At 39.5% G+C, this 22007-nt stretch overlaps 1 protein-coding gene across 1 annotated transcript; it reads right to left on the bottom strand.

The window, feature by feature from the left end:
• Window positions 1-174: 174 nt before the first annotated feature.
• Window positions 175-16981, bottom strand: dmap1 (DNA methyltransferase 1 associated protein 1). The gene is made up of 11 exons (XM_018759704.2): window positions 16741-16981; window positions 15417-15521; window positions 13431-13522; window positions 12619-12814; window positions 11037-11195; window positions 9825-9992; window positions 8823-9008; window positions 7921-7992; window positions 6107-6179; window positions 5345-5628; window positions 175-765 (listed from the first exon to the last, which is right to left on the bottom strand). Exons 2-11 carry the CDS (start codon window positions 15513-15515, stop codon window positions 706-708), a joined length of 1389 nt encoding a protein of 462 aa, XP_018615220.1. The 5' UTR covers window positions 15516-15521; window positions 16741-16981; the 3' UTR covers window positions 175-705.
• Window positions 16982-22007: the final 5026 nt, after the last annotated feature.

Below are 22007 nucleotides of genomic sequence, written 5' to 3'. Positions count from 1 at the left end.
GATCATGTTGCACATGAGCAGCTTTACCATGTACAAGGTCCTCCAGCAAAAACAAGAGGCATATCACAGAAGTTTGGAAAAAACTATTGTTTATTAAATGTTAATGATTTTTGACAATTTAAAAAACAAGAATGAAGAAGAATAAGAAAAAAAAAAAAAACCCTACTACTGGTACAGGCGGGTCAGAATGACCTGGCAGGGATCCATGGAGACCTGGAATAGCAGGATGGAGCCTGCTGCTGTCTAGATTGCTTTGTGGAAAACTATCTTGATGAGGAGGTATTCTGCATGCCCTGGACAGAATGGAAGAGTGTAATATTGTCAAGTTACTGTTTCACAAGGGGAGGGTAAACAAGGCACTCATAAACTTGCTGCAAATGTACAGCTGAACACACTCAGCACGTGTGCCTTCAGTACTGTGAAACCCATGAGAAGTGCTGACAGGAATCTGTTTGAACAATGCAAGGGAAAGGTGGAGAAATGAGGATAAGGTGTTTGTACTCTAGTGAAGGCATCTGGCAGCAGAGGGTGGATGACAGATACCAGGGACTGGAACACATGTCAAGGGGGATTCTAGATATGGATCAACATGGCAGTGGAGGGGCATGACTGTGGCACAGTATCCTTAGCTGCACAGAAGAGGCAGCTAATGTGCTCGCTCCGTTCACACCCAAACCCATCCCGAGGAGTATATCACAGTCCACATCAGAGCTTCTTGGCCTTTTTGAGCGAAGAGGAACTGGAAACCGACTCCCTTCGCTTCCTCTGGAAAAGAAACACAAGAATCAATTGAAGGTGGAGACCCCTTGGGGGGGGGGAGAGGGACATGGAGAAATACAATGTTTCCACAAATGTAGTACGGGGGATCTGTTACGTGACAAACAAATGTACTAGTGCATTTTCTAATGAAACAACCAGGCTACTTTTTAGATGAGAAATAATGGAACATTCTACTCAAAAAGCATAAATATACAGCCAATAACAGCAAATGATTTTAAAAATTTGATTAATATAAAATGGAAAAATATAATTTTCTTGTATTTTGTAAAACAAGCTGTGAGCTGAAACATTGCATCTTTTGGATTTCGAGTGAAAATGGGTCCTGAATATACAGGGGAAGGGGGACTCCTGTATTGAGGCAGTCACAAATATGGAACATCCTAAATTGGGGCCGCCTCTAATGAAATATGCTGTAAACAAGACATACTATATGAAATGGAGATGAATACACATTCCTTAACACACACACACATATTCAGAACCGCTTGTCCCATATGGGGTCGCGGGAAACCGGAGGGCGTAAGGCCGGAGAGGGAGGGGACACACCCAGGACGGGACTTGCAAGGCACCCCAAGCGGGACTCGAACCCCAGACCCACTGGAGAGCAGGACCCGGTCCAACCCACTGCGCCCCCATTCCTTAACACTTTATATAAATATTTAGACAAATATATTTCTTTGCAGAAAACATGACAACCACCTCACAATGAGTATTATACAAGATATTTTTATTAAATTTTGCATTGCCCATTTGTTGCCTTTTTATTACCAGTGTAACACAATTTACATAACAGTTCATTATATAACCTTATATAAATCATTCATTATGCGTAAGGTTTTAAGAATAACATTTTACATTTATTTATTTAGCTGATGCTCATATATATTACATTTATTTCTATAGCTCCAAGCCAACCTAAATTGCAAAGCTACTTATACATTACTTAAACTACGTATTTATACAGCAGGGTAAATTTTTAAAGGATCACTTCAGGTTAAGTACCTTGATCAAGAGTACTACAGCAGGAAGCAGGATTCAGACCTGAATCTTTCGAGTGCAAGGCAGAAAATCTAGCCACTAACCAACCTGCTGCTTCAAGTTATCAGTTAATTTGTTCATGTTAAATTTTTCATTAATTTGTTATTGTAAATTATTGTGTCTATAAGATCCACCATGTCATATTTTTGGAATTTCTCTTCTAATTTATGTCATTGAGTAATTTTTGCTGTTGGTAAATCATAAGCATCTATTTTATAGGTAAGCGTATATTATATAAAATTATATATTTTTCACTAAATTATAGAGCCCAACTGCTGACTAGCACATTACGTTCCCATTTAGTGCAAAAACCCAGGAAATCAAAATTTAACTTCTAAGTCATGGAATGAAACAGAACAAGAGCATCTGCTAAACATATCACTTGCTCCCATGGTGTTCATCAAATGAGCAGTAATGACTGATGTAAAATGACTGATCGAACTTGTTACAGTGATATTTTTTCACGGTGACAAGGGAGATGTCATTAATGAGGGGTTTTTTTGTGCGATAGTGAAAGCTATTTTATTTATAGGTATTTGTGCAAACACAGTATTGACACAAGATACAGAAAAAAATTAAGGCATAGCTACTAACAAAACAATGTCACTAAAGCTCTTTTCGTGTGTGTGCACACGCACATACTGGGTCTTCCCCAGGACCTCCTTCCCACACCCCCTCAATGGACTTTTGTAGACCTGAAGGATTTTGGAGGCCTTGGCTCTAATTTCACCGTCATGGCCTAGAGCTTTGTCTGCATTACCACAGCAACCACCACAGTTATCTACTGGTGAATCCCTGGGTCCCTCCAAAGTACTGAAACTGCATGTTTTCCCCCTGATATTTGAGGCTGTGGCTCTCAAGGTGTTCTCCCACAGAGTCCATGTCTCTCTGGATTACAAGCAAGTGCTGTGCACTTCAGCAGACCTTCATTACCTGAACAAAACAGCTAACATCCTACTGGCACCCAACTGTTTTCACTGGTATTTTTATTAAAGAGTTATAGTCATGAGAGGGTGAAAGTTGTCAGAACTGTTTTATTTTTCTTCAGTGTCCTTTTAGGATGCTTAACATTTATATTTACATTTATTTGACAGTTTTCTCCAAAGTGACTAACATTGATTTACATATTTATACAGCTAGGAAATTTTTGCTGTATTAATTCAGTATATAACTACCTTGGTCAAGGATACAATAGCACAAGGTGGGATTCAAACCTTGGACTTTCAAGTCCAAAAGTGGCAGCTCTAACTACCACACCACCTGCTGCCTCTATTTCTAGGGAAATTACAAAGGGATTTGATGAAATGTGGCAGTGAAAACTAGTACTCAGCCTATACTTGGGAGCCAGACAAATCTATCAAGGAAGTTGTCAGGTTCAGTTCCAAGAGGTAATATGACTTCTTTTTTGGGTGGGGGTGTCAAAATCAGTTTCCTATGAAACCTAAATTAGACCCTACTCTACCAAAACTGCCAAGTACACGTTAGGCCAACAAATGTACACAAGTCTATTTGTGCTTTCATCTTCATAAACCATTTACCACGATCAATGGCTGTCACTGATTGATACTGTTAAATGTGATATGAAGTTTTGTTATGGAAGAAACAGTGTAGCTGTGCTTTGCAAAGTGAAACACACTGAAGTCAGTGGAGGGGGGAAAAAAAAAAATACTGTACTTTCCACTAACCAGGGAAATGTGCCATTACACTGAATAATAATCCTATTGTATTAAAGGGGAAATATGTTTTTGTAACCTTTTGCAACGTACAGGAAATGTAATTATCATGTGCTTACAAAATGCTTTTGGGCAAACAACCAAGACATTTGATCAATCTGTATGGCTGTAATGGCTGAATATTTTACATTGTTTTCAGGTTATGGCTTTATCAAGAACACTGCAGAAGAAACCTGGTAATAAATTAACCTGAAACCTTCTGGAAACAAAGCTGATCCCTTTACCATTAAGATATTTGCTGGTTTCAATAAATTTAAAATCTTATTAGTTAAATACAATGCCTGAAAAAAGTTTTTAAAAATAAGTTGTGTTTGCTGTGCATTTGCCCATATTATATTAAAAGTATTTGAGGCTAAACATATATTGTAAAGAATTATGTAACAGTATAAAAAGGAATCAGTATTCCAGTAAATAAAATTGTAATATTATGAATGCTTATAAGACTCAGACATTCATAAAGGCAAATGCAATGCTTGGAAACCTATAAGAGATTTTTAAATGCTTATTTTAGAAAACCGTGTGAAATTTTGATGAGTTTCAGCAGCATTAGAAAAGCCCAAAGGACCAAGTGATGCTATAACTTCAGTGCTGCAGCACACAAAAGTCAAAGCTTCAAAAGTGCCACCCATTGTCGAATCTGCACAGAATTTGGCTGATGTGCAGCCCAGGGATTTATACGTTCTTCTGAGTTTTCATAGTACTGGTGGTCCCCGATTTACGATGGTTCGACTTTACAATGACCTGGCAATAGACATTCAGTAGAAACCATACTTCGAATTTTGATTATTTTCCCGGGCAAGTGATATACAGCGCGATACTCTCTCGAGCGGTGATGTAGCGGGTTTGACCGGGTCCTGCTCTCTGGTGGGTCTGGAATTCAAGTCCTGCTTGGGGTGCCTTGTGACAGACTGGCGTCCCATCTAGGCTGTTTGTCCCATCCCCCTCCAGTTTGCCGCGGCCCCGCTTGGGACAAGCGGTTTCAGACAATGTGTGTACTCTCTTGCGCTGATGTGCTGTGGCAGCAATCCGCATCTCCCATGCTGTCATGCAGAGGTGTGCATTAGGTGTATTAAATGCATTTTCGGCTTACGATATTTTTGACTTCTGATGGGTTTGGCGGAATGCAACCCCATCGCAAATCAGGGACCACCTGTACTCCAAATGTAGTACAATAACAGGACGTCTTTTTAGATAGAGTATTGACATCTGCTCGCATTCCAAATGGCTGGCTAATGGTTTCCCTAAGGACCACATTTTCAACATTTTGGCATAAGATTTGTACATACCATTTAAAAACACAAACATGTTTTTTCAAATAATTTCAAAGGAGCAAACACTGGAATGCTGCTGGCTAAAAACCCAGAGAAATGTTGAAATGGAACCTTTGGCAGATAAAACAGTTTATTCAAAAATGTTCCTACACGATGTGTAGATTCTCAAAAAATCATTAACCTTGCCTCCCATTGAAAAGTTTGCATTATTTAAATCAATTCTGTAGGGCATCCATTGTTAACTTCAAGAATGATTCAGTTCTCAAAATTGGATAAGACATTTTTATTTTCTTAAATTAAGTTCCTTCTTCTGGCAAAGATATGATTGGAATTGTCTTAAGCTGGAGGCATCTGTGCAGAAGGACAAGAAACAGTGCTGACTGAAGAACAGTAAAAGTTCCCCTCAATGTATAAGATATGGTTAGAAACTATTACATAAGTGTGAAGAGCTACTGAAAGTAGCAGATAGGACAGTGTCATATACATAGTCTTGTGTGCCAAAAAGACAAATGTTCCACTTACAGAGTTAGGAGTGAGTGGAGCTCCCACTACATCTATGACCTGCTCCTTGGCTTCCCCCTTCACGTCCTCAGCTTTGATGATGTCTTGTCCTTCAGTGCCAAAGCCCTCATCCAGGTGGGTCCCATCTCCACCTGCTTTCAGTAGTGCCTCGTAACGGTGCCGCAGCATCTGTTGCTCATACTCGCAGTTACTGTGAGCCTGCTTCAACTCGTACACAAGCACAAGGTCGCTGCGCAGCTCGTTGAACCGCTGCACAATCTCCTCCGTTGGCATGGGGCTCAGATCTGGGAAACAAAAATGAACAGACGGGAAAGGCCAAGAGCTTCAAAAGCCACATCTGCTTCATCAAAAGCCATGCAAGACATATGTTACACATGTAAAATCATAAAAGGCGATAATTTTATTTACAAAAAAAAATTCAACAACCTCAGTTATTTTTAAAAGTTACAACTGACACTTCAGCCTCTTTGAAAGTGTGACAATCTGCTGAATAACGCCGCTAAACGTTTCCCATAAATACGTTCAGTTCTAAATAAATCAAGTCAAAGTCATAAACATCTGAAAAGAAGATGTGCACAGGGCTCTTTAACAATATTGATCTTTTACAAGCCAAAGAATTAAATTATTTAGTTAAATTCTATGAATTTTTGCTTCTAATCTGTATAGACCCGTTTCCTTTCATTTTTCATGCATTTATATATTAGTGCTCACACAAAACTGATGGGCCTCCCTAGTTTCAGTGGTTCAGTAAAGTGCACTTACCCACACCCAGCTCCATCAGCATCTGCTCAATAGCTTTAATCTTTTTCTGCCCCACTGAGCTTGGCAGCTTCATCTATAACAAGGAAAAGAATTTATTAAAAAAAAAGTGCCAGATTTTTACTAGTGTAAAATACTATTAGTAACTTTTGTACTTTTTCAGACAATTACAGGTAATTAGTTAATTATTAACATACGGATTTGAAAAAGATGTACAGCTGTGCTCAATTTAAATGCAACTATGTGTCTCCTGTGTGCTTGCAGCTATCCCCTCAGTATGTCTCTAACATCTCCTAATAGTCTGAAAAATACTCATCAGTATGTTCTCAGAACAAAAAGCCATGCCTTTTAGTATCCTATTCTTGAATCTGTGGAAAATGACAGTTACAGAGGTGCTTTGTATTCCATAGCTCTCTACAGAAAACAGTTCAAAGTAACATTACAGTTCAAAGTAATAAGTAAAAGGAAACAAATACAAAAGATATGTATAATGTAATGAAGACTAGTAAATAAGAGCAAATGATTACACGCCAACCATCCCCTGCTTTGACTAAATATAAAGACTTGTTTGGAATCATCATATGGAAATCTGGCTGGAATTTTAACCATTTGAGGAACAGGGCCTTACATATGAAGTGATAACTCTTAACAGCCTTTACTCAAGTAAGATGTAGATTTTAAAATGGCATATTACAACCATCAAGTTCAGTCTGAATATCCCATCACCTAAACCAGACTTAATCCCAAAAAAAAAAAAAAAAACCCCACCCAACTACACACATGCAGGTATATATTTATATATATAGAGGCACAACACTTGTTCCTTAGAAAATGGGTGGCACAGCAAGTAGTGCTGCTGTCTCATAGCCCCTGGGTGGTGTGAGAGAATGTGGGTTCGATCCCTGCTCAGTCTGCATGTTCTTCCTGTGTCTGCATGGAGTTTCCTCCCACAGTCCAAAGACATGCTGTTCAGGTTTCCCCCATAGTGTGGGAGTGACACAGAAAGAGTGTGTTTCACTGATGTTTGGATGAGTGACCCATTGTAAGTAGTGTATCTAGCAGTGTAAGTCACCTTGGTGACTCAGGTGTGTGGGCTAGTAACTCTACACAGTATCCATTGTAAGTCGCTTTGGAGAAAAGTGTCTGTTAAGTGAATAAATGTGAGGTTTCTAGGGCATCAGCAGTGTCAATGGGGGGGGGGGGGACTTCACAGCAATAAACATATTTCATGTGCCATATGTAAGAACTCTGTATACTCAAAGCAAACTTGCAACGAACTTCATAGTACCTATAGATATTAAAAGTGATAATGTGGGTTTTCATTGAAGAGTCAATGCATCATACAATGCAGGGCCACTAAATGCTAGCAAATTAGCTATAAATGTTTCAAATGAACCTTTCTCCCTTTGCTGAGTGGAAAATGATTCAAGCCCATTAATTGTGTGACATATCATGAAACCTCTTGTATTTAATTCATGTGTAAACCTGAAGCAGAAAGAAGTAACCACATAAAAGTCAGCTGTAAATAAGTCAATCATTAGAAACAAATAATAAAAGGTATGCGATTGTGTCAATTCAACCTACCCTCCATTTTTAAAACTCATGTATGGCATTAGTGTTAATGGTATATGAGGACTGGTAACATGGAGGTCAAAGCAGAGGAAGAAAGCTGAAAGTGATGAGAAATTGTCAAACACTGCACATGCTCATGGGATGAACAGATTAATGCTAAATAGGAGCGCTGCGCCGCGCCGCCCCCCGCAATTTATAGGAAATTTTTGAAAGATAATTAAGTTTCTAAGGTGGTGTTTACATACCCTTTGACTGCGCAGTGTGACCCCAGCTGATTTGAAGTCAGGGAACTTGATGCCAGCCGTCTCAGGGACAGTCTGCCATGGGAATAGCAGAGGCAATAAGTCACAAAAACATACGAGTTTGGAAAAGCTGCCAGTTCTTCTGTTACAAAAGGGAACATGCCATACATTCAATAATCAAAATACATATTCAGACAAAAGTCTGAGACCAAAAGACTTCTTTTGCAGTCATTTCTGTTCTCGTCTCTCCACAGCTACATAAAATTGCATCATACAGTCTGTCATGATCACCTTTGTATTTCCTGTTTGACTCAATTCTGTATGCAGCTATGCCTGAAAGCATAAAGCCAAGAACATTACAGACCCTGTCAACCTGGCCATTACATGTTCTACACTGTTCCTTCAGAGATGTCAAAAAAAGCATTAAGAACCCAAACAATTGTTTCCTTCAAGTAATGTCTCCATGTTCTGCCTGTTAAATATGTTGGAATGTGTGTGAAGGAGTATCCACCATGTCAAATTCCTTATATGTGCAAATGTACTTGGCCGTTAAAGTGTTATCTTTAATTACACTTCATTTCTATGTTAACTACTTGAGCGCAGAAAACCTGTGCCGACACACACACACACACACACACACACACACCTGTATCTATGATTATTTGGCTCGTTTATTATGCTGAGTTGTAAGTCACTTGAAATGAAACTGAAATTACTACAAATGAAATGTCAATTGACATAATGGAATAAACAAAACACAAATGACAGAACTATAAATAACTGCTCATCCTTCTTAGATGAACATACAGGTTACTTACAGGTCCATTTTCTGTAAGACTATTTCACACACACTTTATGCTACATAAAAGATTCAGGAGCAGTGAATAATGTAAACATTAGCTCACCGGTTTCTCCGTCTCCCTCTTCTGGGGTAGCTTCTTTTTAGTAGCTTTACGCTCCGCGCGTCGCATCTCTGTCGTCGTGTCAGCAGCCGTTATCAGCTTCTGTAGGTCCTGCGCCTTCTTCTCTCTTTCCTTTTTCCGGTTCTCAATCTTGCGCAGTTCTTGGATTAGATACTCTTCTTCTGCCACCTGCAAGGTAGGAAAAGGGTCCACATTTGGCTTTTTGTCGATTTTTCCCTTTGCAATATTTAATTAAAAATACATAATTTTAAAACTTTAAAAAAAAAATTTCAAAGAGGTAGCATAACTACTCAGCGTATTATAATTTTCTAATATTTAAAATATGCATCATTTAGTTTCACCGTCTATGATTCTGACAAGGTTTATAGACACTATCCCCAGTTTTTGTTTTTCCTTTGCTATGAAACTTTTGGTGTTTAATGTATTTGGCACACTGGCAGAACGAGCAGCGCTGCTGCCTGTGAGAGGATATGGGTTCGATCCCTGCTCAGTGTGTGGAGTTTGCATGTTCTCCGTGTCTACATGGGTTTCCTCCCACAGTTCAAAGACATGCTGTTCAGGTTCACCCATAGTAAGTAGTTGTATCTAGCAGTATAAATCACCTTGGTGAATGAGGTGTGTGGGCTGATAACACTACATAGAGTTCATTGGAAGTTGTTTTGGAGAAAAGTGTCTGCTAAATAAATGTTTTCTAACAAAGCTTTTTTACTTTTACACAAACTTCATTAATTTCAGTTCTCATTGTAATATAAAACTGGCAATTACTGGTTTACTTTTAAAATCCCACCCATTCACCCATCCATAGCAAAGAATGAAACAACAAGACTTCAACTCAACATTTATTTTGTAATTTTGAGTATAATTCAGTTTAACGCTTTAAATTAAATTATGAATATGAACTATGTATGGATAAAAATACTGTCCACAAATAAACAAGAAAAGCTTAGGAACAACAGGTGAACCAGGAATGAATGGATCACTTACTTGTTCAGGTGTGCGATTGAACAGCCTTTCCAACTGCTCCTTTCTGCGTCGTTCATGGCCTGCATCAAAGATGTATATCTTGGGCTCACATCCACTGACGGCACGGATCTTCGAAAGTTTGGCACAGATGTTGTAGTACCGCTCCTTCAGGTCTTCAACTGATCGTTTCTGGGTAAGAGAATTACTACAGTCATAAAAACATCTACGAAAAAAGGCCATTTGTACTAAAACTCTAAACCAGGAGCAGTTCAATAAATATGGGTATGTGGCTGACACTGTAGTCCAAGCAAAGTTCATTATGACAAACATACAAGCATTAGTGACAGAGCATAAATATACAAAATATATAAATATACAAAAAAATGACAGGTCAGAGCTGGCCATTACATGTGCCAGCCTCCCAAATTCCAATATTTCAAATGTGTTTTAATTCCCTTTCAGTAAAACATGATTTGAATTCCATTTTTTCAGTCTAATAAATAAGACTAAAAAAAATTATTTTTTCGAAATAACCAGGACTACCATTGTTTCACAGAATACTCTTCAAACACTGACCATCACCCAACGATCTAAACACTTTCGGATGAAGCAGTAAGCGGAATTTGATATTAAGATTGATATTTAATTAACAAACAGACTTGCCATCACCTTGCAGGGCTACACCAACTGACAGCAATATAATATTCATTCTGAACTGTACCTAGGAGAGGAGGACCAAATGGACTGAGAAAAATTAAGTATTTTTGAGTGCATTACACCCACAAATCCCTCCTAACGTTCTTTTTCCCCTCAGTAACATGTGCCATCACAATAAATTTGCCGTTAAAATACAGCCACCAACGGAATACTTTATGAAAATTTCCCTTCAGAATAAAAAAGGGCTAATATCACTTCAGTACATAAAATGTTACTCGAAAACATCTTTTTATATGGAAAAACTAAAAAGATGTACTGAATTTTAAACAAATACTCTCAGCATAATGTAATGCAACAGATCAACGTGGACTGCAATACCTTGACATATATTTCACTGTACTATACTGCTTGACTAGAGCTAAAGGCAAATTATGTAACGTGGCAGGGCGTGAAAACAGCACAGCAAGGTAAAAGCAACCGTGGAATTGCAAGGACTACAGGACTGCTCCAGATGCAAAATGCAACTGTCTGTGTGCCATACTGTAGACGTAATAGAAGTATAGCTTCCACGCTAACCCTAAACTGCTGGTGGTCATAGCGGTCGTGGATGACAATGAAACGCAGGTCAAAGCTCTTGCACAGGTCGAAGAGATGATCAGTCTCAGCTTTGGTCCACCCATCATCATGTAGGTACATGAGATACTCCTGCTCTGAGTACACTGGCACTTGGACAGTCTGGGGACACAGCAAAAGATAGGTATTTAAAAAGCATATTTTCATGGAGTGCAACATCTTGTCCTGCGTATGCTGAATAAGCAGCATGTGCTTTTGCTTGAAATTTTTTCATGTATATGGATTTGTACATACAAGAAGCCTCTTTGCAGTTTTTACTAGGTTATAATCTAAACGCCCAAATTTTACATGACTTCAGTTCTAACTATAATAAAGTTAATTAATCTGTTCAAACACACAAGTAGGTTAAGAATCTTAATGCTAGAGCAGTCATGCTGGAAATTACAAAACACTAGCAAATACTACACAAAGTCAGCTGTTTCCTCAACAGCTAACAAATTGTATTACATACATTATGTTCATCTACTTACGAATTAAATTGGGATGGAGAGTTGGTTGTTCACCCGAAAAATTTAAAAGATAGCAAAGAGAGGGCCAGGGGCTCATCAACAACTCTACATGCAACTACTTGCGTAATGAACACCAGAAAAAAAGTGGTATTGGACAAACTGGCTGCTTCTAGAATGGAATCTATAATTCCTCATTTGTTGTCAAATGTACTTTTATTGACTTCAAGTTGTGTGTTGCTTTGGAGAAAAGCATGTACTAATGAGTAAACTAAAGAAATGTTAGCAACATAACAGCTACACAGGGGTGGAGGCAACAGTGGGTTTATGTTTTTCAGACTGGAACAGAGTGCAGGACTCTCTTGTTTAAGAGACTGTATAAGCGTGGGAGCACACAGCCCTTCCCTCTAGTGAGCCAGGACACCTGTACACTCCAAATCCCCTCATAGGTCTATTTTTGAGATGTTGTAAGTGAGAAAGCCCAATTTAATAAATGAAAAAAAAAAAAAAAAAACCCTGCTCAAGGTGTTGGGGACTACTTACGGTTGCACAATGTTTTTTTTTTTTTTTTTAAAAACCCTCAGACATCACGTGAAATTCACTAAAACCCAGTACAAGCACGATAATGAATAAAAACAATTGTTATTTACCTTAACCCACAAACAATTATGTATCAACTAGGAGCCAAAAGTACTACACAAAGGTAGAGACAGACTTCACTGATGATTCAAAATGGACAGATGTAAAAGCTATAGGATCATCTACAACTTATTCTCCTTCCGTTTTGCTTCTTTTGCACACCCTCCAGTCTTTTGAAAAATTTAAGGTGTAACAACTCTCTTTTTACGGAAAGGTCCTAATAAAACTTCTCAAAAAAGCTCATATCAGCAATAATATTGGTACTCAAGAGTGCATAAATTGAGGACCAATTCATTTATGGGTTGCACTTTAATCTCTTCTTTACCTTTACCAGCTGAAACACAGATATACTGAAGTGCAGTTTCAGCATTATGACTAAAAGTCTTATTTAAAAAGATAAACATTTGTATTAAACAATCCGAAGTAAAGTGGAGTATAACCTTATTGAAGCGAGCAAAAGGGTAGTCCTTTCCCTCCTCTGCCATGCGCCGCCAGTGGTGAAAAATGGCACCATCTTTGCGTGCTGGGTTGGTGAAAGGCATCCACTTCCAAGGCCGAACTCTCTTGCAGCCAAGTTTGGCTTTTACAGTCCTGTAGCCCTGGGTTGTGTCACTGGGCAGTAGTGGGGGTGCATCTCTGCAAAAACAAGGAAGATGTGATACAAATTTTGAAGGAAAAAGCAGTGTTTGTAGAAAATTTACTTTTCTTTTCCCACTATAGAGACTGGGGGGGGACTTTTTTTTTTGCAATGCAAATTTCAAAGCAGGAATGATTTTACTTTCGGGCAGAACTATTAAGATTATATATAAACGTGTGCCGAACGTGTTCTCAGATAAAAGTTACTGATATCTTTTTAGCAAGTAATAAATCAAAACAACACACAGACACACTGACTGAAACTGCTTGTCCTGAGGCAAGCCAAAGCCTAACCCAGCAACACAGGGCACAGGGCTGGAGGGGGGGAGAGGCACACCCAGGGCGAGACGCCAGTCCATCACAAGGTACCCCTAGTAGGACTCGAACTCCAGATCCGCCACAGAGCGGGACCTGGCCGAGCCTGCTGTACCACCACTCCCCCTCAGCACAACACAATTATATACAAACAAACAATGTTTCTATTCTATTTTGATGTTCAGTATACCAATATACAGACAATATTAAGACAAACCCCTACAGTTAGTTGCAGGTGGAACATGCAAATATGATATTTATTATGCATATGCCTTGGGTACATTTCAAGTGGCAGCATTACTTTTTATCTGAATAAAGCAGAGCATAGACTTCTCTGTGCATCCCCTCAGGTCTTTTGAAGGTCAGGGTCTCTGTTGATTTCTTGGACTTTTTCTAGAGAGGAAAAAAATATTAAACATTTGTATGTCAATGTCAGACTTAGTTTTTTCCCTCCATATATAGGCCTATGAAAATTACAACTTAACATGTAAAAAACAAACTACACTCTGGGGAACATTTCTTCTTATAACATTTGGTGCACTCCAAACTATGAACTTCTTATGCAGTCAGCAGGGTTAATTACTTGCTACCTATGTGATCAAACACACCATTATGCCTGTTTGTTAGCTGCAGTGTCATTGTGGTACAGAGGGACACTTCAGCTAAATGGAAACTATAAAAAGCAGAGAAATTTGTGCAACAACATGACAGGTCAAACAGTGCCATTACTGATCATTTCTAAAACCTCTGTTCAAGCTTCCATTTTCCTCATAGCACATTACCAACCAAGCACAATATACACCCCCTTGATAACCTATAATACCCGATGTGTGCCTCCTGAAGCAGACTTTGTCAGCTTTGTGAATGAGTGGCACAGCAAGAAGAGCTGCTACCTCACAGCACCGGGATGGTGCAAGAGAACATAGGTTCGATCCCCGCTCAGTCTGTGTGGAGTTTGCATGTTCTGTCTGTGTGGGTTTCCTCCCATAGTCTGAAGACAGGCTGTTCAGGTTCCCCATAGTATGTGAATGACACAGAGAGAGTGTGTTCCACTGATGTGTGGATAAGTAACCCATTGTATGTAGTGTATCTAGCAGTGTAAATCACCTTGGTGAATAAGGAGTGTAGGCTGGTAACACTACATTGTATCCATTCTAAGTTGCTTTGGAGAAAAGTGCCTGATAAATGTAACATTACAAAAAATGTGTACTTTCATCTAGTTATTCTAAAAGGCAATTGAAATCTTTGCGAGTTTGACATTTGTGGGCTGAAGGGGTAGCTGGAAGTCTACAGGTTAGAGATGCTGCTTTTGGACCCAAACGTCATAGGTTTGAATCCCACCTCGAGCTGTAGTACCCTTGAGTAAGGTACTTAACCTAAGGTGTTCCAGTAAAATTACCCAGCTACAGAAATAGATAAATAACTGTAGGTAGCTCAACATCGTAAGTCACTTTTGGGAAAAAGTGTCAGCTAAAAGAATAAACGTAAAGATCATATCATTATGCCATTTTATATTGCTTTTAATATTATTTATGTAGGCATGTTTATTTAAAAATAAAAAAAACAAAACATTTCACGAAGAAAAATAGCTTTAGGACCCAGAACACAACAGTCATACTAATCTTAACACTGAAGAACGCAGCACAGGAATTTCACAAACACTCTAGCTTGAGTTGAAGCTACTGACCAAGATGGAAAAAAATACCTATCACAAGAAAAAGTAAGATTAGGAATTCTGAAAAAATTAAAAACTGGCATAATATAAATGGCAATCTTTTACTAAGACAACAGTATAAATGCTAAATCCTGGATATGAATCTGAATTTCTATTCCGTTACACAGATAACCAACTACTCTGACCATAAGTTTTGACACTCCTATCACATACAACTGTATAAGTTGAATAAGGTTTGAATACCATAAAGTGACAACTGTCAAGCACCATGCAATATACTTTAGTATGAAATGTCTTCAGATATTTCTATTTTTCTTTCTTGCTCACTGAAGTGTACGTACTGAGATGTGTGAAGCCCTCTAGCTAAATTACTCCTTATCTATTGTACCAGAGCAAAACCAATTACCACATACAGCCTTCAAAAACAGCAATATAAAAATAAAAAACAAGGCTTATACCTGAATTCTCCTGTTACATAGAATGGGTGTGTTAACTACATGAATATTAGTGTCTACATAAACAAGCAGATGAAAACAAATCTAAGATGTACCTGCATACTGAATATACCAGAAAAGTGTAGGTCAAACAAAAGAAATTAGGGTAGCATCTTACCTTGTCAGAGTTAATTAAGTCCTTTTTACTGATGGGACCTGCATCATTGTCTCCTCCGCCCAATTCCAATATGTCTCTCACATCTGCACCAGTAGCCATTGTGCACTGAAATAAATGTATGACTAGTAAATGATAAGTTAGTAGCAGTTCAGCCCACAGACCCAAAGGAGCCAAGAACAGATTCTATGTCCAGTAGTGCTGCCCTCCAGCAGTATGACCTACAGACTACATATGCAAGACTTCAAAGACTGCAACAATTCTGTTCTGACAGTCAGGAAGCATGCACTGCTTAAACTACTGTAATGATTATTTTGCTGATGCCTCTGTCAAAAGCAAATTACACCAATGGAAAAGAGGCTTACAACTCACAGCAGGGTACATTTAGCTCTCGTAATGGAGTCCTGTACAACAAAAATCCGCTACACCTTATGAAAATATGTAGCCTTTTTTCATACAACGGGTTTACTATTCAGTAAAATGGCTTTTTGCCCAGTCACAGTAATTTTACCTCCACTGCAAGTATTTTATTCACTGCTTATCCGTTTCCCTCGTCAAAGTACACAGGTGTTATCCTTATCTAGCAAATACTACTAATGTATACAATTCCTAAATAATGGTCAAACTGCATCAACCAATCACAGCCCTCAGGTAAATATAATATTGCAGATTAACTGCCTGGAGCGGCTGGCAGCATAGTGGTTAGAGTTGCTGCCTTCAAACCCAAGGTTGCAGGTTCAAATCTAACCTCCACCTGCAATACCCTTGAGCAAGGTTCTGACTTACCCTCAATTACTCCATTAAAATGTCCCAGCTGCGTAAATCATTGTACATCACTTTGGAGAAAAGTGCTGGGTAAATTAATAAGTTGAATTAACATTTTTACATTTAACTGACAATTCTCTTCAAAACGAATTTATTAGTACTTATGCTAATTTACACTTTTGCATAGTTTACCTACAAGGTGGAATCAAACATTTACCAGTAACATCATTTTTAACAGTACGGTGTAGGTGCCTTTACAGCGAGTATTACTTACTGCCAACGTTATTGTTTACATCATTTACTTAACAGCTGTGAGTGTGAGGCAAATTATCAAATGCTTCCACAGGGATTGACACCACCGCGCTGGAGGCGGTTAACAAAGAATTAAATTTAAAATTATATAATATAGAATAATTTAAAAATGAAAAGACAACCTGTAAACAAGTACTTTGTTCAGGTACAAAAAGTTGGTGTTATAAGCGTCAAGGAACGTCTCTAATTTTGGTATTTTAGTTAATTTTAGCTGACATGCTATCAGGAGAGCGCCATGATGACTCCTTACCTCCTGTTAGCTGTGAGGCTACTTCACCGCAAACAAACGAATTTGAGTCTCTTCACTAAAGTTTATTCCATTCGCACTTCCTTTACACGCTTATTTCAGTTCCCATAAGAGCAAAGACACTTATAATGCTTCGCAGATATGAACCGTCCACACTGTTTAATCTGGAATAAAAAAAAAATAATAATAATAGAACACTGTCGCATGTAGAACCACTTCGATACTGCGTAACGTCAACCGTCGGGCGGAAATGACGCCATAAGATCAGCACAAAGACGGAAGTTATGCTTCTCCGCGGCCGGGAAATTATTATTATTATTATTATTATTATTATTATTATTATTAAACAATTCAAAAACTCACGATACAAGAACATTAATACACTACAGAACAATCAAACGTAACCGGCTTGGGCAAGCAAACAAAAATAAAGAAATTAAATACACGCACAAAATAAATTACAAGAAGAGACACTCGTCTCGAATAACAAGAGAATATTACACTAACCTAAAGATATTGTAGCGCTCTGGGTTCGAATTAGGCAAAGAATGACACACGGAAGGTGTTCATGATTAAGAACGTTTATTAGAACACCAGCACACAGGGAAAATAACGTTCTCGGTCCGAGGACCCCTTCTTTGCTGAAAAGGAGCTGCACCTCAAGTCAGCCTTCCAATTCTGCTTATCACCCCTCAGGCTTTCCTCCTTTCTCCACTGCCAAATAGTCACCCCCCTTATATTCCCCGTAAGTCCCCACAAAGGTTAAACACAATTCCATTTTACCCATAATTCAACTATTTACACTTGATTTTCCCACTTTAGTATCCCAGTAATACATGTCATTACAATATTACAGTAATTTACACTCTTAATGCCTTCTTATTATACTCCTCAATAGTTTTTATATCCTGTTAGTTTTTTGTGAACAAACTGGACCTGCGCGCACAACCCAAATTCCAAAACTGTTGGGATAGTATGGAAAATGCTAATAAAAACAATAAGAAATGATTTGCAAATTTACTTTGACTTGTATTAAAACAAAAACACTATAAAGAGAAAGTAGTTAATGTTTTCTCTAATCAGTTGCATTCATTTTTGAAGATATTCAAAAATTCTGAAATTCACACCGGGGGGCACGGTGGTGCAGTGGGTTGGACCGGGTCCTGCTTTCCGCTGGGTCTGGGGTTCGAGTCCTGTTCAGGGTGCCTTGCGATGGACTGGTGGTCTGTTCTGGGTGTGTCCCCTCCCCCTCTAGCCTTATGCCCTCTGTTGCCAGGTTAGGCTCCGGCTCGCTGTGACCCCCGTATGGGACAAGCAGTTCTGACGGTGTGTGTGTGTGTGTGAAATTTATGCCTGTAACAAATTCCAAAAAAGTTGGGGCAGGAGTCATTTAGGACTGATAACGATGTAAGAAGTTGAGAGAACGCAGTGATGTGAGGCAATTGTGTTACAGTATATAAGGAGCATCCAAAGAAGGCCAAGCTCTTCAAGAGCAGGGATGGATTGAAGTGTACCAGTTTACCAACTGATGCATCAGTGACTAATCCACCATCTTGAGAACAATGCTCCCCAAAGACAAATGGTAGAATGTGGGCAATTTCACACTCTACAGTGCCCGATATAATGAGAAGACTCAAGGAATCTGGTCAAATCTTGGTGTGTAAAAAGGCAAAAGCTGAAAACGACTTCTGAATGCACATGATCATTGATCCCTCGGACGTAACAGATTTCATCTCTGAAAAACAAAGTAAAATCATCAATAGCAAGGGAGAAGGAGGGATGAGAAGGTGACAGTCTGGTTAGTTAATTCCAGACTGCAATTTGTTATATTCACATAATATAGCAGATATATATATATATATATATATATTGTGGGGGTGCGGTGGCGCAGTGGGTTGGACCAGGTCCTGCTCTCCGGTGGGTCTGGGGTTTGAGTCCCACTTGGGGTGCCTTGTGATGGACTGGCGTCCTGTCCTGGGTGTGTCCCCTCCCCCTCTGGCCTTGTGCCCTGTGTTGCCGGGTAGGCTCCGGTTCCCTGGGACCCCGTGTGGGACAAGTGGTTCTGAAAGTGTGTGTGTGTGTGTGTGTGTGTGTATATATATATATTATATATTGCAGAAAATCTTGTGGAAGAAGGTAGTTTCTGCTGAAGAGAAAGCAGAGTGGAGGGTTGCTAAAAGATCCTTGAAAGTACCCAGCTCAGTGCAAGTCTTTTGGCTGCAAAATGACAATGGCAAAAACCAGAGTTTAGTCCTGTTGGCATGTAGTTAATTGATCATTCATGCCCCAGTTCTACTCCATGCTGGCCTGCAAATTAGGGGACAGAAAACACAGAGCTCAAAAGAGAACAGAATATTCCCACCGGGGAGAGATGAGCAGGCCTGTGCCTCCACCTCTGCCAGAGGGACAAGGGGTGTGAGAGAATGAATAGTCTGTGGAGAGGGCTGTGGGTATGGCTGTGTTATCTGGTGTGATCCAGGTTTCAGTCAGGGTCAGGAGATCCAGTGAGAGGTAGGAGGCATAAGCTGGTATAGTCAGCCTTCCTCACTACAGACTGGCAGATCCACAGTCTCATAGAGGCTGAAATGGGATGGAGGGCTTGATAGTTGAGGATAAACCAGGTTACTTTAGCACCATGGTGTCTGACAGTGATGTTGCACAGTTTTATTGCCATAGACAACTTTGCTCGACACATGATCCACTGCAGAATGCTATGTTGAAGGCACACCATATATAGTGGTAGGGTTTTCACTGTGCTGCAGAAGTAACTCCTGAATCCAAAACTTTGTAAGCAATGAAAAATAAAGGGGTGCTAAACAGTATCAAATGCCTTATAGAAATTCAGAAACAGGATAAAGTTATCATCCAGAACAAAATCAGAATACATAAGGTCTAAAACCAACCTTATATTATTGGAAATATTCCTGTTACTAATAAATCCAGGCTTGTTTTCCTTAATAACAATCTAAAACTCTTCTGAATCTTCTGGCAAACAATAACAAAAGTTTTATAACTGTTATTAGGTAAAGTGGTCTCATTATCAATAAAGAGCAAGTCTTTTTGGCTTAGGTATTAAACAGACAAGGGATGTGGTGGTGCAGTGGGTTGGACCGGGTCCCGCTCTCCTGTGGGTCTGGGGTTCGAGTCCCCCTTGGGGTGCCTTGTGATGGACTGGTGTCCCGTCCTGGGTGTGTCTCCTCCCCCTCCTGTGTTGCCGGGTAGGCTCCGGTTCCCTGCGACCCTGTATGGGACAAGCGGTTCTGAAAATGTGTGTGTGTGTATTAAACAGACACCTTGCATGATACTAGTGGGAAGCGCCGTTTGAGCAATGCTTTCTGAATAAGCTTCCAAAAAGGCTATAATTAACTGAGGAAAAAGTTTAAAATTCAGCAGTGATCCCATCATTCCCCAGTGACTTATTAAGGCATTTAATGGCATCTATAATTTCTGCCACAGTAATTGGAGAGTCGCACATTAGTTTAGCCATTGTTGCTAACAGAATTCAGGTTGCTTCAATATTTAGAGAAGGCTGCCGTGTCATCATTAAATTTAGAGTTGTACAATGCGGAGCAATAGTTATAACAGAAGTTGGGAATGTCCTCTGGACTACCGGTAACTCATGACCATGCCCACACCTTAACCAGCAGCACCTGGCTCCAATTAAGCACCAGTCTTCAACTGAAACACTTGGCTATAAAAACCAGTACTCAACCACTTCCTAGTTGTAGACTTTCACTTGAGACAGCTGATAATGTAGTTGTTAGAGCAATTGTCTAGAGCCATCTTTGTTGCTCAAAGTGTATAACCTATTGTTCATAAAATTTCTCCCTCCATTTGTCAATGATATATTTGTCCATGAGAACTTTCAAAGTAGCCTTTAAGTGTGAGGGTTGAGCTGGGCCCATCTATCCTTAGTCTCATCCGAAACAACATTAAAATCTCCCATCAACAACTAAGCATCTGAAAATTTGGGTAGCCGATGTATGTCTGTTCTCCAGCAAATTCAATAATTTGTCATTGTCGGATATACAGTTAAACCCATAAATGTTAACTGCTGTCACAACCGCAGGGGTGAAAGTCCTGATGACCATGCGAGATAACAGCACCCTTGGTCCCAACTGATGTGGTGACATGTTCCCAGGCCTATATAAAGGCTGGGGTCATATAGGTGGCTTGTGCATTCATAATCAGTGCTTCACTATTCCCTTGCAATACATATTCACTGACCTATTTCCTAAGTCCTATTTCAGTGTGTCCTGCTCGTGTCCTTCATGGTTCTGTGAAGATTTCGTATTCCACCTCAGTCCACGTCTCGTCTCGGTGTATTAGACTCGTACACAAAAAATCGTTTCGCTTATACTCAGAACAGTCCATGTGCCTCGTTGTTCTGTGTTAATCGTGTCACCTGTGCAGTTAATTTCTTAATTCGCACTGTGCACTTGTACTGTATGTACACTCTGCTATTGAGGTTATTGTAACATCTGGACATGGATGTAAAGTACAACCGCAATCAAAGTTATACTATTATGTTTGATAATTAGACAAATGAAATGAGCATGAAGACCACAGTCAGAGAGCAAAACCTTACCTTCAAAACTGTTATTTAGGCAAGAAACTCCTGCTGAGTACTCTAACCCATGGGAGAGCCAGACATCACCACCCCACTGTGATAAGCAATTAGTGGTCTGTTTGCTGAGAGATTGGTGCTTTTAATCCCCCATTTCAGAACACATAACATGTACCAATTATGAAAATATCTTATGTTGTATTATTAACAAAATGTATTATTTTAAAATTTTTAATATTTTTGCATCTAAAAAATGTGCTGCAGCAGGTGTAGTGGTGCAGTCATAGTACTGAACTAATGAACTTTTTGTACATTTTAAATGTTTAAATATAAACAAAGGCATGTTAAACACAACTACAAAGTACGTGATATAAAACAAAGAAGGAAAGACAAGATATGTTCACACACACACATTTCCTGAACTGCTTATCCCATACGGGGTCACGAGGAACCAGAGCCTACCTGGCAACTCAGGGCATAAGGCCAGAGGGGGAGGGGACACACCCAGGACAGGATGCCAGTCCGCCGCAAGGTATCCCCAGCGGGACTCGAACCCCAGACCCACCAGAGAGCAAGACCCGGTCCAACCCACTGCGCCAGCGCGCCCCCTAAGATATGTTGAGTTTACTTAATTTATTAATAGGGAAATATTGATTTTAGAGTATGGGGGTGCGGTGGAGCAGCAGGTTTGGTCTGTGTCTGC

Source organism: Scleropages formosus, chromosome 2, assembly GCF_900964775.1.
Source record: "Scleropages formosus chromosome 2, fSclFor1.1, whole genome shotgun sequence".
In the NCBI taxonomy this organism is placed as follows: Eukaryota; Metazoa; Chordata; class Actinopteri; order Osteoglossiformes; family Osteoglossidae; genus Scleropages; species Scleropages formosus.
This window is presented reverse-complemented; position numbering and strand designations above follow the sequence as displayed.